Genomic DNA, 18,670 nt, shown 5'->3' with positions numbered 1-18,670 from the left:
TTGACCTTTAACTCTGGGAGTTATAGCTCACCTGTATTCCGTGAGCCTCTGAACCCCACCAATGACGGGTCTGGACCAAAGTTGGCACACAAACCAAATGCTGCCCATTTTGCATACTGGTGGAGTTTGGGGTGATTAACCTTGGAGAGAGTTATAGTTCACTCATATTCTGAGAACACTGAACCCAGCAAGTGAGAGATCTGGACCAAATTTGGCACACAGACCCAAGACGGCAAACTATGAGCACTGGTGGAGTTTGGGGAGGACTGACCCAAGTTTTTTTTGGGGGGGGGGGGGAATAATAGCTCACCTAGATCCTTATGCATTTTCTAATGGGGGCATTCATAAAAAAAAAGTAATAGGAAAGTTTTTCGTTTTTTTCTAAGAACTAGAGTAACATATGACCAAACTCATATTACCGAACATCCAAAAACAAACAATGTCCTTTCCAAATAACCTGGGCACTGCTGAACACCCGGGCGAATAACCGAAATAAAACAATAATAAACCAATAAATATAAACAACAGAGTAACTAAACAATCCATGAAAGTGAAAAGTAAACAAAACAATTATATGGTGTAAAGTAGCTATGTGCAAACTTTGGCCCTCCGGGTGTTTTGGACTTCAACTCCCACCGGCTGTTAGGAATAGTGGGAGTTGAAGTCCAAAACACCCGGAGGGCCAAAGTTTGCTCATGCCTTATACAAAACAATTAAAACATCTCCACCAATGTGCTCAGGTGAGACCAAGGTCTTGTTTTAAAAGTGTGGTCCAATTAGGTGATCCGTTAGGTTAGGTTACTTACTGACTCAGCTTGTCTAGAATCTAGAAGAGCCTGACCTTTACCTCTTTTACAGGAGCGACTTGAGAAACTGCAAGTCGCTTCTGGTGTGAGAGAATTGGCCGTCTGCAAGGACGTTGCCCAGGGGACGCCCGGATGTTTTGATGTTTTTACCATCCTTGTGGGAGGCTTCTCTCATGTCCCCGCATGGAGCTGGAGCTGATAGAGGGAGCTCACCCACGCTCTCCCCGGGTGGGATTCGAACCTGGCAGCCTTCAGGTCAGCAACCCAACCTTCAAGTCACAAGGCTTTAACCCACTACTCCACTCCTATATCATGAGCTTCGAAGACCAAAGAACAAGTCAATATGGGACGCTGCACTAAAAGAAACTACAAAACCCGTTAGGAAAGAACTTCGGAGAGGAGCAGCTGACCCTTGCAGAGGGGGAGGGGGAGGGTCTCTCTCACAGGAGAAGCAGATCCAGGCAAAAACCCAATCTTCCCGAATCAGGAGGCGGCTAGCAGCTTCCGACTCGGATGCCCGTGAGGGAACGAGGCGCTCCCAACCGCCCCCCTTTCTCCCGCAGGTGGTCTGGTCCGAACGCCTGTCAAAAGCAGGGACGGGGGCGGAACCAATGCAAGGAAAGGGGTGGGGGGGGGGTTGGCGCGAAGGTTCGGTCTCCTCTCCCCGAAGAGAGTTTGGAAGGTAAGCGCTTGCCGCAATTTCCCTGTGTCATGGCTCCGGTCTCCTAGCAACCGCAGCGAGTCCAGCCAGCAGCAGGAAGAGCTGTGCGCCCAGAGCCATTCAGGGGCAGAAGCAGCAGAAGCAGCAGCGGCGTCGGAAGCGCGGCAGAGAAGCAGCAGCAGGAGCAGCATCCCGCCACAATCGCAGGGAGGAGCGGCGGCGGCAGCGGCGGCGGGGAGCGAGCCCCTTTCTCCTGGCACGGAGCGAAAGGATGCCGTCTTGGGGCGCCGCGCTGGGCGGGAAGCCCTCTTCTTCCTCCTCCCGGGCTCGATGGATCCTACAGCCGGCCCGAGCCGGGCCGTGGCTGCTGCTGCTCTTGCTCTAGAAGGGATTTCTGGGTGGTTTCTCCTCCGCCTCGGCTGAAGCTGGCTGCAAAGTTTCCCCATGGTTTCTTTCCAGGCTCCCAGGAACTTGAGCTCCTCCGATTTCCCCTGGTAAGGCATCCGAGGGCGGCGGGGCTTCTGCGGTTCCCCAAAGCTGCCATTTTGAACTCCTTCTCGGGAGCTTTTTACGCAGAGGCTGGATGGCCATCTGTCAGGAGTGCTTTGATTGTGTATCCCTGCGTGGCAGGGGGTTGGGCTGGATGGCCTTTGCGGGGTGTCCGTCTTCCATCTCTATGAACCTTGCTACAAATGAATGGGTTGCAAGGCATGTGTTATCGAAGGCTTTCATGGCCAGAATCACTGTGAGTTTTCCGGGCTGTATAGCCATGTTCCAGAAGCATTCTCTCCTGACGTTTCGCCCACATCTGTGGCAGGCATCCTCAGAGGTTGTGAGGTCTGTTGGGGTTTATATATCTGTGGGAGAAAGAACTCTTGCCTGTTGGAGGCAAGTATAAACATTGCAATTAATCACCTTGATTAGCATTGAAAAGCCTTACAACTTCAAAGCCTGGTTGCTTCCTTCCTGGGGGGATCCTTTGTTAGGAGATGTTAGCTGGCCCTGATTGTTTCATGTCTGGAATTCCCCTCTTTTCAGAGTGTTGTTCTTTGTTTCATGCCCTGATTTTAGAGTTGTTTTAATACTGGTAGCCAGATTTTCTTCATTTTCATGGTTTCCTCCTTTTTGTTGCAATTGTCCACATGCTTGTGGATTTCAATGGCTTCTCTGCATAGTCTGACATAATAATAATAATAACAACAACATCTTTGTGTTGTCGAAGGCTTTCATGGTCGGGATCACAGGGTTGTTGTATGTCTTTCGGGCTGTGTGGCCATGTTCCAGAAGTATTCTCTCCTGACGTTTCGCCCACATCTATGGCAGGCATCCTCAGAGGTTGTGAAGCATGGAAATAACAACTTTATTTTTGTATCCCACCCCATCACCCTGAAGGGATGCGGGGCAGCTGACATGGGGACCAAGTCCAAAATACATCACAAAATACAACAGCAAAGTACATTAAAACATATAAAAGCAAAGGCATATAAAATACAATAAAACATACTCACAATAACCAATTGCCTTCTAGGTGCAGTGAGCATAATCAGGATTGGAGGCAAGGCAGTAAGATTTATTTATGTGCAATATCTTGTAACCTCTGACATAGTGGTTGTTAGAGTGGTTCAGCATTTCTGTGTTCTCAAATAATATGCTGTGTCCAGGCCTTGAAGCTGCAAGGCTTTTCAATGCTAATGAAGGTGATCATTTGCAACATTCACACTTGACTCCAACAGACAAGAGTACTGTCTCTCACCCTGGACCTTCCACAGAAACATAAACTTCCCTTGCCTAGTTTCCAACAGACCTCACAACCTCTGGGAATGCCTTACATAGATGTGGGCGAAATGTCAGGAGAGAATGCTTCTGGAACATGGCCATACAGCCTGGAAAACTCACAGCAACCCATGCATCCATTCCCATTGTCCTTTGTCGCAGCGATTTCATGAAAGAAAGGGTTGGGGATAAGAAAAGAGAAGATGGAGAAGAGAAGAAAGAAGCCAGACTCCTCTGAAGGTTATAAAATAAGGGTTGGGGCTGTCCTCTAGCTGAATGGGCCTGGAGGAGAGGTTGCAAGTCCCAGTGATGGATGTCTTTGGCTGCCTCTATGCAATTAAATTAATGCAGTTTGACAGCACTTCACAGTGCTGTGGAATCATGAGGGTAGACACAAGGTCTTTTCACCTTCTCTCTGGTGCCTCGCCAAACTATCACCCTAGGGTTTCACAGCATTGAGCCATAGCAGTTTAAAGTGGTGTCAGATTGCATTCATTGGGCAGGAGAGAGGCACCTTTTCAGAGAGTTTTGCTTGGGAAAAGTTGGCCAGTGTGGCTGCCCCCTCCCCAATACTCCCTGACTCCAGCGCCAGCCCTGGCACGGCTCTCCTTTTCTGGCTGGCTTCAGCCCTTTGGTCCCCTGCCAGGCACAGTCTGTGCCCATCAGGCAGGGCTTGTGCCAGCCGCATCCGCTCTAAACTTTCCCCAATAGCACCAGCACCTGAGCACCTGACGGCAGGATGTGTTGTCGAAGGATTTCACTGGGTTGCTGTGAGTTTTGCAGGCTGTATGGCCATGTTCCAGAAGCATTCTCTCCTGATGTTTTGCCCACATCTGTGGCAGGCATCCTCAGAGGTTGTGAGGTATATTGGAAACTAGACTAAGGAGGTTCATATATCCGTGGAAAGTCCAGGGTGGGAGAAAGAACTCTTGTCTGTTGGAGGCAGATGTGATTGTTGCAAGTAATCACTGATTAGCATTGTAGCTTCAAGGCCTGGCTGATAGAAACTATTGGAAACTTGACAAGGCCTCCCTTTTCTAGTTTCCAATATACCTACAGCCTCTGAGGATGTCTACTATAGATATGGGTGAAACATCAGGAGAGAATGCTTCTGGAACATGGCCATACAGAAGGAAAACTCACAGCAACCCTGATGGCAGGATCTTTGGGACTGCATGGCACTGCAATGCCTCTATCTCCAGGGCACTTCTGGGCAATGCCAGGGTGCCTTCAACTCTCTTGCAGCTGGTAGGATATCCTGAGTCAACAACTCACTTGGCTAATTCCTTTTCAAGCAGTGGTGGATCTCTCACACATCTTCCACACACTTAACTTCAAATGACAGTGGAGAAAACTTGGGAAAAAAGCATCCTAGGGTACATCTACACTGTAGAATGAATGTAGTTTGTCACTGCGATAACTGCCAAGGCTTAATGCTATGGATTCATGGTTAAACCCTTGTGCAGGCAGGACTGCTTACCAAAAGGTTGGCAGGTCGAATCCAGGGAGCATGGTGAGCTGCCATCTGTCAGCTCTAGCTCCCCATGCAGGGACATGAGAGAAGCCTCCCACTGGATAGTAAAACATCAAACATCTGGATGTCCCCTGGGCAACGTCCTTGCAGATGGCCAATTCTCTCACACCAGAAGCAAGTTGCAGTTTCTCAATTTGCTCCTGACACACACAAAAATCATGACATTTGTAGTTTGATGAGGCAAACTACAGAAAAGGTGAAATACCTTGTAGAACTACAGCTTTCAGGATGTCATAGCATCAAACCATGGCAGTTAAAGTGGTGTCAGACTGCATTCATGTTACAGCGTAGGTGCACCCCTAATTGTAGTTTCTTTTATTAATCCTTTATAAAGGTTTTAGACTGGAAAACAATGTAAAAAATCTGGGTTTTCTTTCTTTCTGCATTTTCTTCAGATTGTGATCTTTTCAAAATGAGGGAGTATTTCCTTGTTCAGAGAGGACTAGTTTTTTATTTTTAGGAAACTCACCTCTGGCTCCTGTTTTTTTTTTTATCCTATGCACCAGCTTTGTCCTGGTCAAACTATTGGCATATGTTTTCCCATCATAGTTAATGCAGATCCTTGCCTATTGGTGTCCTAGGGTGAAATTTAATTACAAAAAAAGCATGATTAAAACCAATCGACATTTATTGAATTAATCCTTCAACAACTTGCATGTTTGAAAAAGGAAGTACAAGTCCAGTGGCTGAATTTCTTTCAACACAATGTAAGACCCAGAGACATTTCTGCAGGAAACACATGGAATTTGAACAAATCAGAGAATTGCTGAACCCAAGGATATTTGGGAAATGGCCGTGATTTAGTTGATGAGAGGAATAAGATTAACCAGGATGCTGACTTAACCAGATTTCAGGGCAAAGGATTTAACTTTATGCTGCATGTCGAACTGATTGCTTTTCTCGTTCTGTCTTATAATCTATTTCAGACACTCTAGGAGAGTAATGAACGACTGTTCGTCATTCCTTTTTTTCCCAGTATGTTCCAAACAGTTGGCAAGGAATTGTTGAACATGCAGTTATAGCCTCATTACTTGAATACACAGATTATGACCCTTGTGATGTAAACAAAACCTTGTAGATTATTTCAGGCTCCCTTTGTCAACACAACAGCGCAGTCTATTCCCCAGTGATTTGAAGCAGTGCTATTCATCCTTTTTTTTTCTTTGTCTGAAAAATACCAGGTTGAGCAGAGTAGCATTCTGTTCCCATTGCATTCTCACATTGATGGACTAGTGTTACATAACCAGTTACCTTGAACATCATACATGATTCCAAATCAGGCATATGTCCGGAGGATAAACCCACATCCGAAGCATGCAGGACGGGTTGTCTGCAGAGTAAAAAAAGATGAAATAGGAATTGTTTCAAAAGACCTAATGATATTAGAATGTGTTTATTTCTTGGTGCAATAGTTGCAGTGAATGAGAAACTCTAGGTTTAAATTCCCAACCTGGTCAGGGGGGCTGGCATATGTGTTCGTATACAAATATATCCCAGTAGTTTCAGCAAAAACAGTCATTTTTCTAAAAGAAGTGCCTTTCTTTAATTTTCCATAAGAGATCACCTTTCATAAGCCCCTGGGTAATGGAACCTTTTGGCCTCATTCTGAGAAAATGGCCTGAGGCTAGAAAACAGTGTTACAGTTTCTGTAACAAAAACAGGAAGCTATGCATGCATTTAGAATGAAACTATACTTTCTATACTGCCATATAATCCAGATTATCAAATCAGATAATCCACATTATCCGCTTTGAACTGGAGTATATGTGTCTACACTGCCATATAATCCAGTTCAAAGCAGATAATCTGGATTTTTGAATTGCTGTGAGTTTTCCGGACTGTATGGCCATGTTCCAGAAGCATTATCTCCTGACATTTCGCCCATATTCAGGACATTTTACAAATACAGTAGAGTCTCGCTTATCCAGGCTTCTGGATTATCCAAGCCATTTGTATAGTCAATGTTTTCAATATATCATGATATTTTGGTGCTAAATTCGTAAATACAGTAATTACAACATAACATTACTGCGTATTGAACTCCTTTTTCTGTCAAATTTGTTGTATAACATGATGTTTTGGTGCTTAATTTGTAAAATCATAACCTAATTTGATGTTTAATAGGGTTTTCCTTAATCCCTCCTTATTATCCAACATATTCGCTTATCCAAGCTTCTGCCAGCCCATTTAGCTTGGATAAGTGAGACTCTACTGTATATAAACTGCTTGCCTGGTTTCCAACACATCTCACAACCTCTGAAGATGCCTGCCATAGATGTGGGTGAAACGTCAGGAGAGAATGCTTCTGGAACATGGCCATACAGCCTAGAAAACTCATAGCAACCCAGTGATTTAAGCCTTCAATAACACTGTCTGGATTTTAAATGGCAGTGTAGAAGGGGCCTGTATTGATTTTTTTTAAACTGAGGCAATATCTCAAGCTATGAGTAAGAGTTCATCAAGCTCCCCCAAAATTAAAATCAGGCACATCTTCAGCATCATAAAACAGAAGGAACTGAACATTGTGACATAAGGAGCTTTAAAGAAAGGATCTGTTGTATCTCTAGAACTGTTGTCTCTGCAAATTGTTTCAAGCATGTTTACAAAACAGTCTTGGTCCCGTCCCCGTTCCCCCCCCCTTTTTTTTTGGTCAGGTGATGCCTCCTCTTCTGAAAAAAAAATCTCATCCATTTCCCATACTGTACGAATTCCTAAAAGCACAGCAACAAAAGATCAATTCGAGAAGCATCATGCTTTTCCATCTGTCTCTAATAATGTGCATTTAGGAGTACTTGTTCGGATTATACTTTAAGCCTTTTGAAATTTGTCAGTGAATACAGAGGAGGGGAAAGAAATGTGGACAGTATGACCATATCCATAGATTAGGTATCCATGGCTTCACTTACCCACATCCTTAAAAATATCCCCTCCTTCCCCAGGAAGTGCTTGTCTGCCTCTCTGGGTCCCTTAGGGTGATTTTATGGTTTGCTCCTGGCATAAGTATAATCCAGATAGATGGCTGTCTGTATCCAGTTTCAGGTATCGATGGAAGTCTTGGAATGTATCCCCTGTGGATACAGGTTCATACTGTATATCTTCCAATCCTATTCCTGACCCATGTATGGAACTATAATAAGAGCTCTGCAAGATCAGAGGCCTGTCTAGACCACCAGTCTGGCCCTATACTGATCAACCATCTGGCAAGGGCACAATCAGGACAAGAGCAACACAGTTATGGAGTTAAACCTGCTATTCACTTTACCCCACAACTGATATATCCAGGCACCCTGCCTGCATTTGTGTGTGTATTTGTGTACCCATTCATCCATCTTCACTAATCTTCATTGATTAGGAATGTAAATCTTCACTTATTTAAAATGTTTGCTCCTTCTTTTGTAAGAACTTTAGGTTTAAATTCAACTCTATTCAATTAAATTCAACTCTATTCAATTAAATTCATCTTTCAACATTTTTTGGAGGGGATTTCACATTTCAGGAGTTTTTATGGAAATTATTTTTGCATTATATTATTTAGATAAAAATGTAATATTGCATTATTTTAAACAACAAAATATGCACTCTCCCACACTGAGGAAAAGGATGTTTGCAAATACAATTTACATCTTTAAAAGGGAAGAGGAAGAAATGTGGCAGCCCCTTATAGACTTAACTGGTTTTTATTTTTTTGTATAAGCTTTCATGGACATAACCCCATTTTTGGGCCCCTTCTACACAACTGTATAAAATCCAGATTATCTGCTTTGAAGTGGATTATCTGGCAGTGTAGACTCAGATAATCCAGTTCAAAACAGATAATGTAGATTATCTGCCTTGATATTCTGGATTACATGGCAGTGTAGAAGGGCCCATGGATGCAGTACTGAATTGTATTAAGGTCTAAAGTTAGATCTACACTGCCATAAAATCCAGATTATCAATTCAGATAACCCATATGATCTGTTTTGGATTAGATTATATGAGTCTACACTGCCAAATAATCCAGTTTAAAGCAGATAATTTGAATTTTTATGGCACTGTAGCTAGGGCCTTAGGTATAAAGCATATTTGTACTGTTGGAGTGAGACAGAATGTAATAGAGCCCAAAAAGATGCAAAACATAATCCTTTCCCTCGCCCCCCCCCTTCCTTTCTCCTTTTTATGCTGCAAGAGACTTAACACAGCTAATTCTTTGAAAACTTCACATCTTTATCACTGAAACTAAATCCAATCAATATCTCTGTTCCCCTTTAAAGCCACACAGGCTGGCAACCTTCACTTGGGTAGTAAATTTCACAGTTTACCTCTCATGTTGTATAAGGTACTTCTTTTTCTCTGTCCTGAATTGCCCACCAAGCAAATGCAGATTCTATTATTATGAAAATTGGGGAACCTCTACCTACCTATGTTTATTTAAACTACATCAACTTTACTGCATTCCTCTTTTTTTAAGCTAATGAACTCTAAAGATTAAATTTCAATTTTCCTCACTGGGAACCTAGAGCTACTTGATAATACTAGTTGTCCTCTTTGGCACATTATTTTTGAGGTGTTTTCTGGAACTGTACACAGTATTTCAATGTGGCTGAACCATCAATTTGTAGCATGTGATAGTTTTATCTGCAGTTAAGAAAAAGGCCAATATGACATTTACAGGTTTCAAAGCAACTATCACCAGGTTAACATTTGTATCCAATGGGGCACCATAACCTTAAAATCTGCCCTGAGTCCCCACAGGAAGATAAGGTGGGATATAAATAAAGTTTTATTATTTATTTATTATTAACCTTAAAATCCCTTTTTCCCTTTGTCAGTACCTGCTCAGACTGCTGTAAATGTGCAGTTGGGATTTTGTGCCACAGTATGCATCACTTTGGAGCCTCCGGTGGCACAGCAGATTAAACTACTGAGTTGTTGAACTTGCTGGCCAAAAGGTCGGCGGTTCGAATCCGGGGGAGCGGGATGAGCTCCCGCTGTTAGCCCCAGCTTTTCCCAACCTAACAGTTCAAAAACATGCAAATATGAGTAGATCAATAGGTCCCACTTCTCCAGGAAGGTCACAGCAATCCATGCAGTCATGCTGACCACATGGCCTTGGAGGCATCTATGGACAATGCCAGCTCTTTGGTTTAGAAATAGAGATGACTACCAATCCCCAGAGTCAGACACAACTAGACTTAATGTCAAGGTGAGACCTTTACCTTTTTATGCATCACTTCATGCAGTGAGCTGAATTTGCATTTGCATGAACTTCATTTCCCCTTTCTATACCCATATACCCCACCTTGGCAATTTTGAGAAGATATGACTCACCTAGAGTAAATTGAACTGTGAAGTTGTCTTAGTTCAGGTGGCCTGTGGATGTCTGATGACCCCATTAATTTTATAGGATTTTCTTAGGCAAGTACTACTCAGTGGTGATTTGTCAGTTCCTTCCTCTGAAATATAGCTTACTTTGATGGTATTCATTGATGATTTTTCACCCAGGACCTAGCTAGGTACTTGTTTAGCTTCAAATATTACATGGGATCTGATGCCTTTAGGTTAAATGCCATTGAGAAGTATTTCCTTCTCAAAAGTTACTTTATGTGTATTGCAATGCACTTCTAACATATCTGTCTCTGGTAGTGTTAGGGTTGAGGCAGCAATTCCTTTTCCAAATTCTTAAGTATATGTGAACAGAGCCTAGCAAGCATACCTGGTTTGTGAAAGTGAGTACATGCATACAACAGTATATATATGTTTGTATTCACTGACTATGTGAAATTAGTTCCAGCCTCACCAATTCTGGGAAATATCATGGTGAGGCCCTTCTGCTTGTTGGTATTTTGTCCAGCACACCACGAGGAATATTGCATAGGGCATGAAACATTAATTGACTTGGGCTTTAGGTTCCATGAGCCCCCGGTGGTGCAGCAGATTAAACCGCTGAACTGCTGAACTTGCTGACTGAAAGGTTGGTGGTTCGAATCTAGGGAGTGGGGTGAGTTCCTACTGATAGCCCCAGCTTCTGCCAACCTAGCAGTTTGAAAACATACAAATGTGACTAGATCAATGCGGGAAGGCAACGGTGCTCCACGCAGATATGCCAGCCACATGACCTTGGAGGCATCTATGGACAATGGCTCTTCTAAGCTCTTTGACTTAGAAATTGAGTTGAGCACCAATCCCCAGAGACAGACATGATTAGAGTTAATGTCAGGGGAAAGCTTTTACCTTTACTTTAGATTCCATGAGAAACCTGTTTGTTCCATGGCTGTAGACAAGGGCTGAGACTCATGTGCTCCTCCTGATGTTGCTGGATTGAAATTCCCATCAGCCCTATCCATGAGGAATTTGGGGAAATGCAGTTCAGCAGGGTCACATTACTCCTTCTCCTTTCTTACACAAGTAAAGTTATATAGAAACTCCGCGCTCTTAAACTTTTTTGGAGATCAGTTTTTTGAAATACTATAAGTAGCTATTAAATGCAAATTCCCAAATTCTCAGTGAACGAAACATGGACATTAATAGGTTTTCCTCTTTGTTTCCTTTCTTGGGAATAACACCAGCTCAGTATGATTATTCCCAAGAATACTGTATTCACTGAAACTTTGACTCTGAATGTGTGAATGCATCATTTCTTTGTTTCTTTGAACTTTGTCTAGTCAGAGTGCATGCAGAACAGGTCAAGTGGGCAAAAAGAACAAGAAGTGTTTCAGCTCTTCTTCTCCAAGATAGTACTTGGAGGGCGGGGGAGCAAAATGGCAACTTGTTTTGTAAAATGAAGCTATCTTCACTACACACCTGACCATGAGAAAAAAAGAATGTACCCAGTAAAAAATACACCATTGTGAAGCTACCACTACAAGAAGAGCCGTACTATATAAATCACATGGCCAGAGTAGACAATCCTGGCAAAATGTCCACTGGAATTATCTCAAGGTTTTGGCAGGTTTACATGATTAAAAGCTAATGTTGTTCTGGTTTATTAGCAACTTTAAAACATCAATACCAGCAGTTTAAATGGGATTTAGGAATTGATTGAGAATCAATACAGTTGGTCTATTTACATTCTCCACACTCATCAGCATCCAGGAAGCTGCAGGTTCTGGGCTATCTTTAAGGGCAGCTCCGCATAGAGTATGTGTCTGTATTTACATCTACCTTATGCGGTTATAGCTGGCAAAATACTTCCCTAAACTGCTTTTGCTCTCTACACATCCAGAGAGAATACCAGGTCCAGGAGCACTTGAAAGGAGCCCCCGGTGGCACAATGCTGGCAGGACTGCTAACGGAAATGTCGGCGGTTCGAATCCGGGGTGGGGGTGGGGGGGGGGGGGTGGGGTGAGCTCCCGTCTGTCAGCTCCAGCTTCCCATGACATGAGAGAAGCCTCCCACAGGATGGGAAAACGTCTGGGCGTCCCCTGGGCAACTTCCTTGCAGACAACCAATTTTCTCACACCAGAAGCGACTTGTAGTTTCTCAAGTCACTTCTAACATGGAAAAAACACTTGCAGATTGGTATTTTTGCTTCCTTCCTGTACAGCTCCTTAAATGACAGAATCCCCAACAGTTTCATCTTGTCTGAATTTCATTTCTGACTATTGACCCAGAACAGACTCTGGACATCAGTTCACTGGGCAGACTCCCAAAGTATTAAAATTTAAGTAAGATTGCTGCAGTTTGAGTTGGAAGCAGGAGAATATTTCTACTCCTTTTCAAGAACACAGCCGTTTCTCTCTCTCTTCCTTCCCCCCCCCCCCCCCCCGTCCTCTTTCTCTTTTTTGGCAAAAGAACTCAAGAGTCTTATTAGTTACATTCAAATTGCAGCCATGCCACTTTTGTTCCCTTGCCAAGGTTCATGCCCAATTCCTATTCAGTGAATATAAGAACGGTATAGTTAAAGTATGACGTCAGTGGCATTCTGTTTGCAGCCAGTGATACAGAAATCTGCAGGCTATTGTAAGACATTTCTTCTCCTCTCCCACACACACAAAATGAATTAGCTATGCTGGAACTTGTGTCTCACACATGCCCCCTTGTGTGGAAGTGATTCGTCATTGGTGACTGAGCAAATTTGAGAAAAACTGGGACATATTGCAATTTGTAAATTAAAATGGGTCTTTGCAGCCTGAACTCTGCTCTGGGCTCTCATGTTCTTTTTCTCCCTTCTGCCACAGGAGCCGGAGTCACGGTGGGGAGCGGTGCCCAGGGTAGCCAGCCATGATCGCCACTGGAGGCCTCTTGCGGATCTCAGCCAGAAAACAGGATCCCCTGAGGCCTCAGAGCGACGTCCCCAAACGCAAGCGCAAAGCCAAAAAGAAACGCAAGAACGATGTGGTGGTGGTAAAGGGAAAGCTCAAGCTCTGCTCCATCTCGGGCCTCATTGCTCTCTGCGGCATCCTTGTGTTGCTTGTGGGAATTGCTTTGGCAGTCATGGGCTACTGGCCGAAGCCATTTTACCGGGCAGGGCGGCATGGGGACAGGCATCAATCACCACCACATGGGAGTGCCGTCATAAGCCATTCCAGGAACCAAACAGAAGGCCAAGCAGAATTTCCTTTGGAAGATGTGAGGACCAATTCCTCTTTCATGAACAGCAAGAAGAGTCTGCGCCCTTCCTCGCCAGCCCCTTCACCCAATTCCAAAAGCTTCCTCATTCAGCTTTTCTCACAGTGTCTGCATTCTGACAAACTAAAGGTGCTTGGGCCCCTCATCATGGGCATTGGCATCTTCCTCTTCATTTGTGCCAATGCAGTGCTCCATGAGAACCGTGACAAGAAGACCAAGATTATCAATCTGAGGGACTTGTACTCCACTGTCATAGATGCACACAGCCTTCGGACCAAGGATGGGCCACCCTCTTCTTCTGTGGCCCCAGTTCCCATTAACGGCTTTGTTAACTATGTACAGCCAAGAGGCCTGGATTTAAAGCCTGGTGGGAGTCCTGGGGAAACTTTAACAAAGACAGCCTGGCACTCAGTGGTAAGTGCTCCCCTCTCTCCTCCAGACTTGGCTTCATCCCCGCGCCGCTGCTCCTCCTCCTCTCCTCAACAACAGCAACAACACCCACCTCCCAGCTTGGCTGAGGCTGTATACAGTATATATCGAGAGAGAGCAGCTTTGGCTAGGACTGCTGGTAGTTCACCTTGTAGCCCCCCAAATGGCTGGGACCAACATAGCACTGCCAGTTCCATTGTGGGTTCCTCGCTCAGCACTTTTACTTTGCTGCCACTGGCTCAAGGAGAAGTGGCAGAGCGAGACCGTGGTGGCTGGCAAAGGCCCCTGGGAGAACGAGGGACCAGGGAAATCCCTCGGGGGGAGTTTGAGCTCAGTCTGACGGATCTCAGGAGCAGCTATATAGACTCAGAGCGAGGGCATATAGTGGTACCCCGGATGGGCAAGAGGAAGCCAGTTCTCCGACGCCAAAGCACAAGTTGCCTCCCCGATGCCAGGAGATCCCTCACCCCTGAACCCTCTCAGACTTTGGATAGTAGCACAGACCTAGACTCCAGCCTTTTAGTTAAAGATTCATCTTCCAAATCCCTTGATCTGGGAGATTCGCCACCTCTGACGCCAGCGGCAGCTAGGAAAGATTCCCAGGGCTCTCAGTGTGATCAGTACCGAAGCAATAAGGGCTACACCCCACTGGAGGAGACGGGCACTTCTTTGGAATCTGTTGCCAACACGCCAGCCCACAAAATCCAGGACTGCAAAGGGAGCTCCAGTGGGTACACGGCTTCCTCAAAGGATACCAGCAGAGAACAAACAGAAAAACAGCCTTTGAGAATTCAGAGGCAGTATACAAATAAAGAGAAACTTTTCATGATCTCCAGGTCAGATACCACTGTCGGGCCGGAGGAAGTAGACTTGGAAAATACCGACGTTTCAGTCAAGTAAACTAAAATGGAGATAAGCATCAGAACAACTTGTAATCCTTCTGCCCCCTTGTGGATCTAGGAAACCAGTCAATATCCAAAGCATTGAAGTGTGTTATCCTTTTGAATTGCATCAATACATTCCTGAAGAAGTCTTCAGGAAAAAATGGAAACACAAAGCAGGAGTTTGTTCTGTTCAGCTGTCAGTCTGTATTCAATGCAAGCTGAATTGTATTTCACACTGACAGTCCAGTAAATTCTTTGGATCAAAGGAAAGAGAACATGTTGACAATAATTGTGCACTTTACTGATTTTATAATATCCTGGTTGCCCCTTTCTCTCCCTCTCTCTTTCTCTCTCTGTATCTGTGTGTGTGTGTGTGTGTGTCTTGGCTTTTGCCATGGCGCTAACTGCACCCTTGCCCCCAAACTTCAGACAGAAATGCATTTCAAGTCAGGAAGATTGATCTCTTTTGTAATGTTTGGCTAGATCAGAATACCGTTTTGCAGAGATTAACAGATGAAGTATTATGACAAAAGGTGAGGGGGAAAATTCAGAGCTTTAATTTCTGAAGTCAGGAAGAAAGATGGGAGGTGAATAGCACTGTGGACAACTTTCTGAAGTTCCTACATTCCTAAATTCAAATAATGAATACTTTATTAAGTATTATTGCACATGTATAAACTAAGAGCATTAATAGCAATTTTTAATTAAATAAAATATGTTTACAATAACAAAGTATATTTAGGTAATGTTTCATTTTCTGCTCAATTCTTATAAATGAAATAAGTCTTGTTTTCAGTTACTGTCTCCAAAGGGTTTTCCCCATTTAGTCAGAAACATTAATTACATGTGTTGAAATCAGGGCAGTAAGCAGCATCAAAGATTTCTTAAAGAAAAGGCAAAGTGTAGATAACTAAAGTCAGCTAATCTTACTTATCTGCTCATAAGCAAGTCCTGCTGATATTGGTGGACTTTATTCCCAGGTAAGTGAGCATATGACTTCAGCCATAGTTAAAACCTCGAAGGAAGAAAGGAAAGGAATGATCATGAGATTCATTTAAACAGAGGACAAAGTTACATTTGTGTAAAATTCTAATGAAAGAAATGAAACAGTCCTGCGCATGCTTACTTCCAAAGTAAAGGCAGAACAAGACATGTTAATTGTGTAAATACAATTAATGAATTCTTTAATTTAAACAATGTAAATAGCAGCAGCAACAGCATCTGGAACACAGAGGTGGAAAGATCATGTTTAACCTTTCTCTCTATTCCACGGATCCAGTAAAAAATTGACACCAGTACTTGCTATTTGCATCTGTTGATAGGATCTGTCTCTCTCTCCCTGTTTCTTGGAGTCCTGATGCTGCTCAGGGAGCCTGACTTATTCTTCAAAATGCACATTAGTGCATTAAAACAATTACGTTTGGCCCAAGATACACTGTTGAATGGGGCATCCTTAAGATCACATCCTCTAAAGCTGCTTGAATCAGATTGTAATGTTAGCATTGTATTTGGTTCTAAACATATTTTGAAATCTCCTACTGAAGGAATGAGTTTTTATTCAGATGATTTGTAGGTACAGTAGAATCTCGCTTATCCAACATAAACGGGCTGGCAGAATGTTGGATAAGCGAAAATGTTGGAGAATAAGGAGGGAGTAAGGAAAAGCCTATTAAACATCAAATTACGTTATGATTTTACAAATTCAGCACCATAACATGTTTTACAAGTCTGCCACTTGTTTGGGAGTGTGGCTGCAACTGTGTTGTTGTTGGGCGCATTGGCCGGCTGTGCGTTGCTGCCTAGAGAAACAGCTGTGGATCCGGGCAGGAGGCAGACTGCGTTGGATAATACAGAACATTGGATGAATGAAGGTTGGATAAGCAAGACTCTACTGTACCTGCATGCAAGTTGCACAAGATTGCCTAGTTTGTTTCTGATGTAGCATTAATGAAGTGAGGGTTTTTTTTTACTATCACTTTAATCCATTTCATCCACTCATATATTCATAAAATCAAAGGAAAGGCTTGAGAAATTTGATTTGTAACAAGCTTCCAGATGTTGCCAATAACAATTTGCCCCTGTAATTGCACTGAGCTTACAAGAAATATTAGTAATGAGGCAAACTTGTTGTATAATTACTTTGGTTCATTAGAAATGACTATGGTGCTTAGTCCTGATTTCCATAGGCTTATTCGTCACTTACTACATCACTCAGTGATACCTCGTACATTTGATGGCTGTCACCTGACTGTGTGAAATACTGTCATTGGAAAGCTATACATCTAATGTTATATGCGACAATTTGGAAGTAATGTATTTGGTTTTCGGTTCTTAATAACCATTTTGGACACGGCAGACATTTCTTGATATCACAGTCTGAATGATAGATGTGTATGCATAAAATCAGCTTTAGCTGATGTCATTGTTATGGTGCTAAACAATGCAGCAACAGATATACAGCTTGACTGCAACAAGTGGATAATCCACACTGTAGTATTTGCAAAGTACTTAGAATAAGAAAGAGGAGTATTTTGTCCTCCACTTATTTTGGGCTAGAATTTCTAACAATCCGGCAAGCATGGTCAATGATAAGTGATTGTAGTCCCAGACATCTGGAAGACCAACCATTTCACCTCATTTAGATTTAAGCATTGTTGAAATGATTGGAATCAGGGTGTTTAAACCAGTTGTATGCATAGCTAACTGATGCCAGTCTATACAGGATTGGATTAAATTCAGGTGCTTACTGATGATGTAACTATGAATTGCGGGATCACAAACTATGTGTTCTGGCCTCACAGCAGGATTTTAAAACAGGATGGACTTTTTCCCATTGCCATATAAACCTATAAAAGTTATAAGCAATAATGTGTAAATTGAAAAAAAAAACATTGCATTTTCAGAACGGAACATTTACAAATTAATTTGAGATCTTTTCCTTTAAATATTTTTTTCATAACCTGCATTTTTAACTACAGAAGAATCTGAGAATTAAGGAAAGTTTTGTGACAACTGGAGCCCATTGTGTTCTGTATGAGTCAGCACCATGTGGCAGTATTAATATGGGAAAGAACTTGCTTTGATTATGAAAAGGATTTCTGTGCTTGTCTCAGCCATCACCAAAGATATGCAGGTGACTGGCATGATACGTTAATTGCTTTTGCATGCTATGGTGGCCCTATGGAGCTGTCAGTATACAGAAGCATTTCTAGCAGCTTCAATCTATGACTGTAACCCTGAGAACTGGCCCTCAACTGAATAGCTTCTATGACTAGAAGTTGATCAAAAATAAATAATCTCAGCAATATTATGCTAAGTTGTTGTTTCTGAGGTTTTGCTTCACGGGGAGCCCCTTTCTCTGACAAGGATAGACCAATCAAACCTAAACTATCCATTTCAGCATATGGACAATTACTTTCAATGAAACTTACATCTATGCAAGTTCTATGTAAGTTCTGTGTAATAACATTGTAAATCAGCCAGTGTCAACACAACAAAATGATTGACTGCTATTAGCCACCATTGTGATTAAATCAAGCAATGATATGACATGTAATGAGAAACATAGTTGACTAAGCTATGGCTATGGATGCCCTCATCTGTCAAGACCACATCTACAGTCTTCATCCTTTGCTCACTTCAGCATTCAGTGGTAACTACTAGTATTGTGCATTTGTATAGAATTGCTACCCGTTTCTGTTTCTTTTCATTCGTAAGGCTCCTTTTTCATTTTTGAGCACCTCTCCCGAAAACAGGCTCCTTTCTGAATGAGCCTTTTCATTCCATGTCCGAAAATACTAATATTTTGTCCCATTGGCGACAATGAGTGGACTTCTCAGGCTCCCTTTCCCGGAGTGTGCTTTAAGGGGGCTTTTTATTGGGGTTTGCCTCACCTTCATCTGGGAAGTAATTTCTCTCTGCTCTTTTCTCCTTCAATCAGGAAATCTACCTTGTACCACTGCTGAGGTCTCTTCATCGGGATCCAGGGGCAGACCCACTGTGGGATCCTTAGTGCAGGGCTGGAACCTGCCAC

At 43.0% G+C, this 18,670-nt stretch overlaps 1 protein-coding gene and 1 long non-coding RNA gene across 2 annotated transcripts in view; one reads left to right on the top strand and one right to left on the bottom strand.

The window, feature by feature from the left end:
- The window catches only part of LOC103278542 (uncharacterized), an 84,387-nt gene extending 83,411 nt beyond the window's left edge, over positions 1-976 (bottom strand). The window contains exon 1 of the long non-coding RNA XR_010006026.1: positions 848-976. This is a non-coding gene — a long non-coding RNA (uncharacterized LOC103278542). The remainder of the gene's footprint in view (positions 1-847) is intronic.
- Positions 977-1,821: 845 nt separating this feature from the next.
- tmem200c (transmembrane protein 200C) lies at positions 1,822-17,953 on the top strand. The gene is made up of 2 exons (XM_008108671.3): positions 1,822-1,961; positions 12,934-17,953. Exon 2 carries the CDS (start codon positions 12,977-12,979, stop codon positions 14,651-14,653), a length of 1,677 nt encoding a protein of 558 aa, XP_008106878.1. The 5' UTR covers positions 1,822-1,961; positions 12,934-12,976; the 3' UTR covers positions 14,654-17,953.
- The last annotated feature ends 717 nt before the right edge of the window (positions 17,954-18,670 follow it).

Source organism: Anolis carolinensis, chromosome 4, assembly GCF_035594765.1.
Source record: "Anolis carolinensis isolate JA03-04 chromosome 4, rAnoCar3.1.pri, whole genome shotgun sequence".
Lineage (NCBI taxonomy): Eukaryota > Metazoa > Chordata > Lepidosauria > Squamata > Dactyloidae > Anolis > Anolis carolinensis.
The sequence above is the reverse complement of the archived record's forward strand: the minus strand, read 5'-3'. Positions and strand labels throughout refer to the sequence as shown.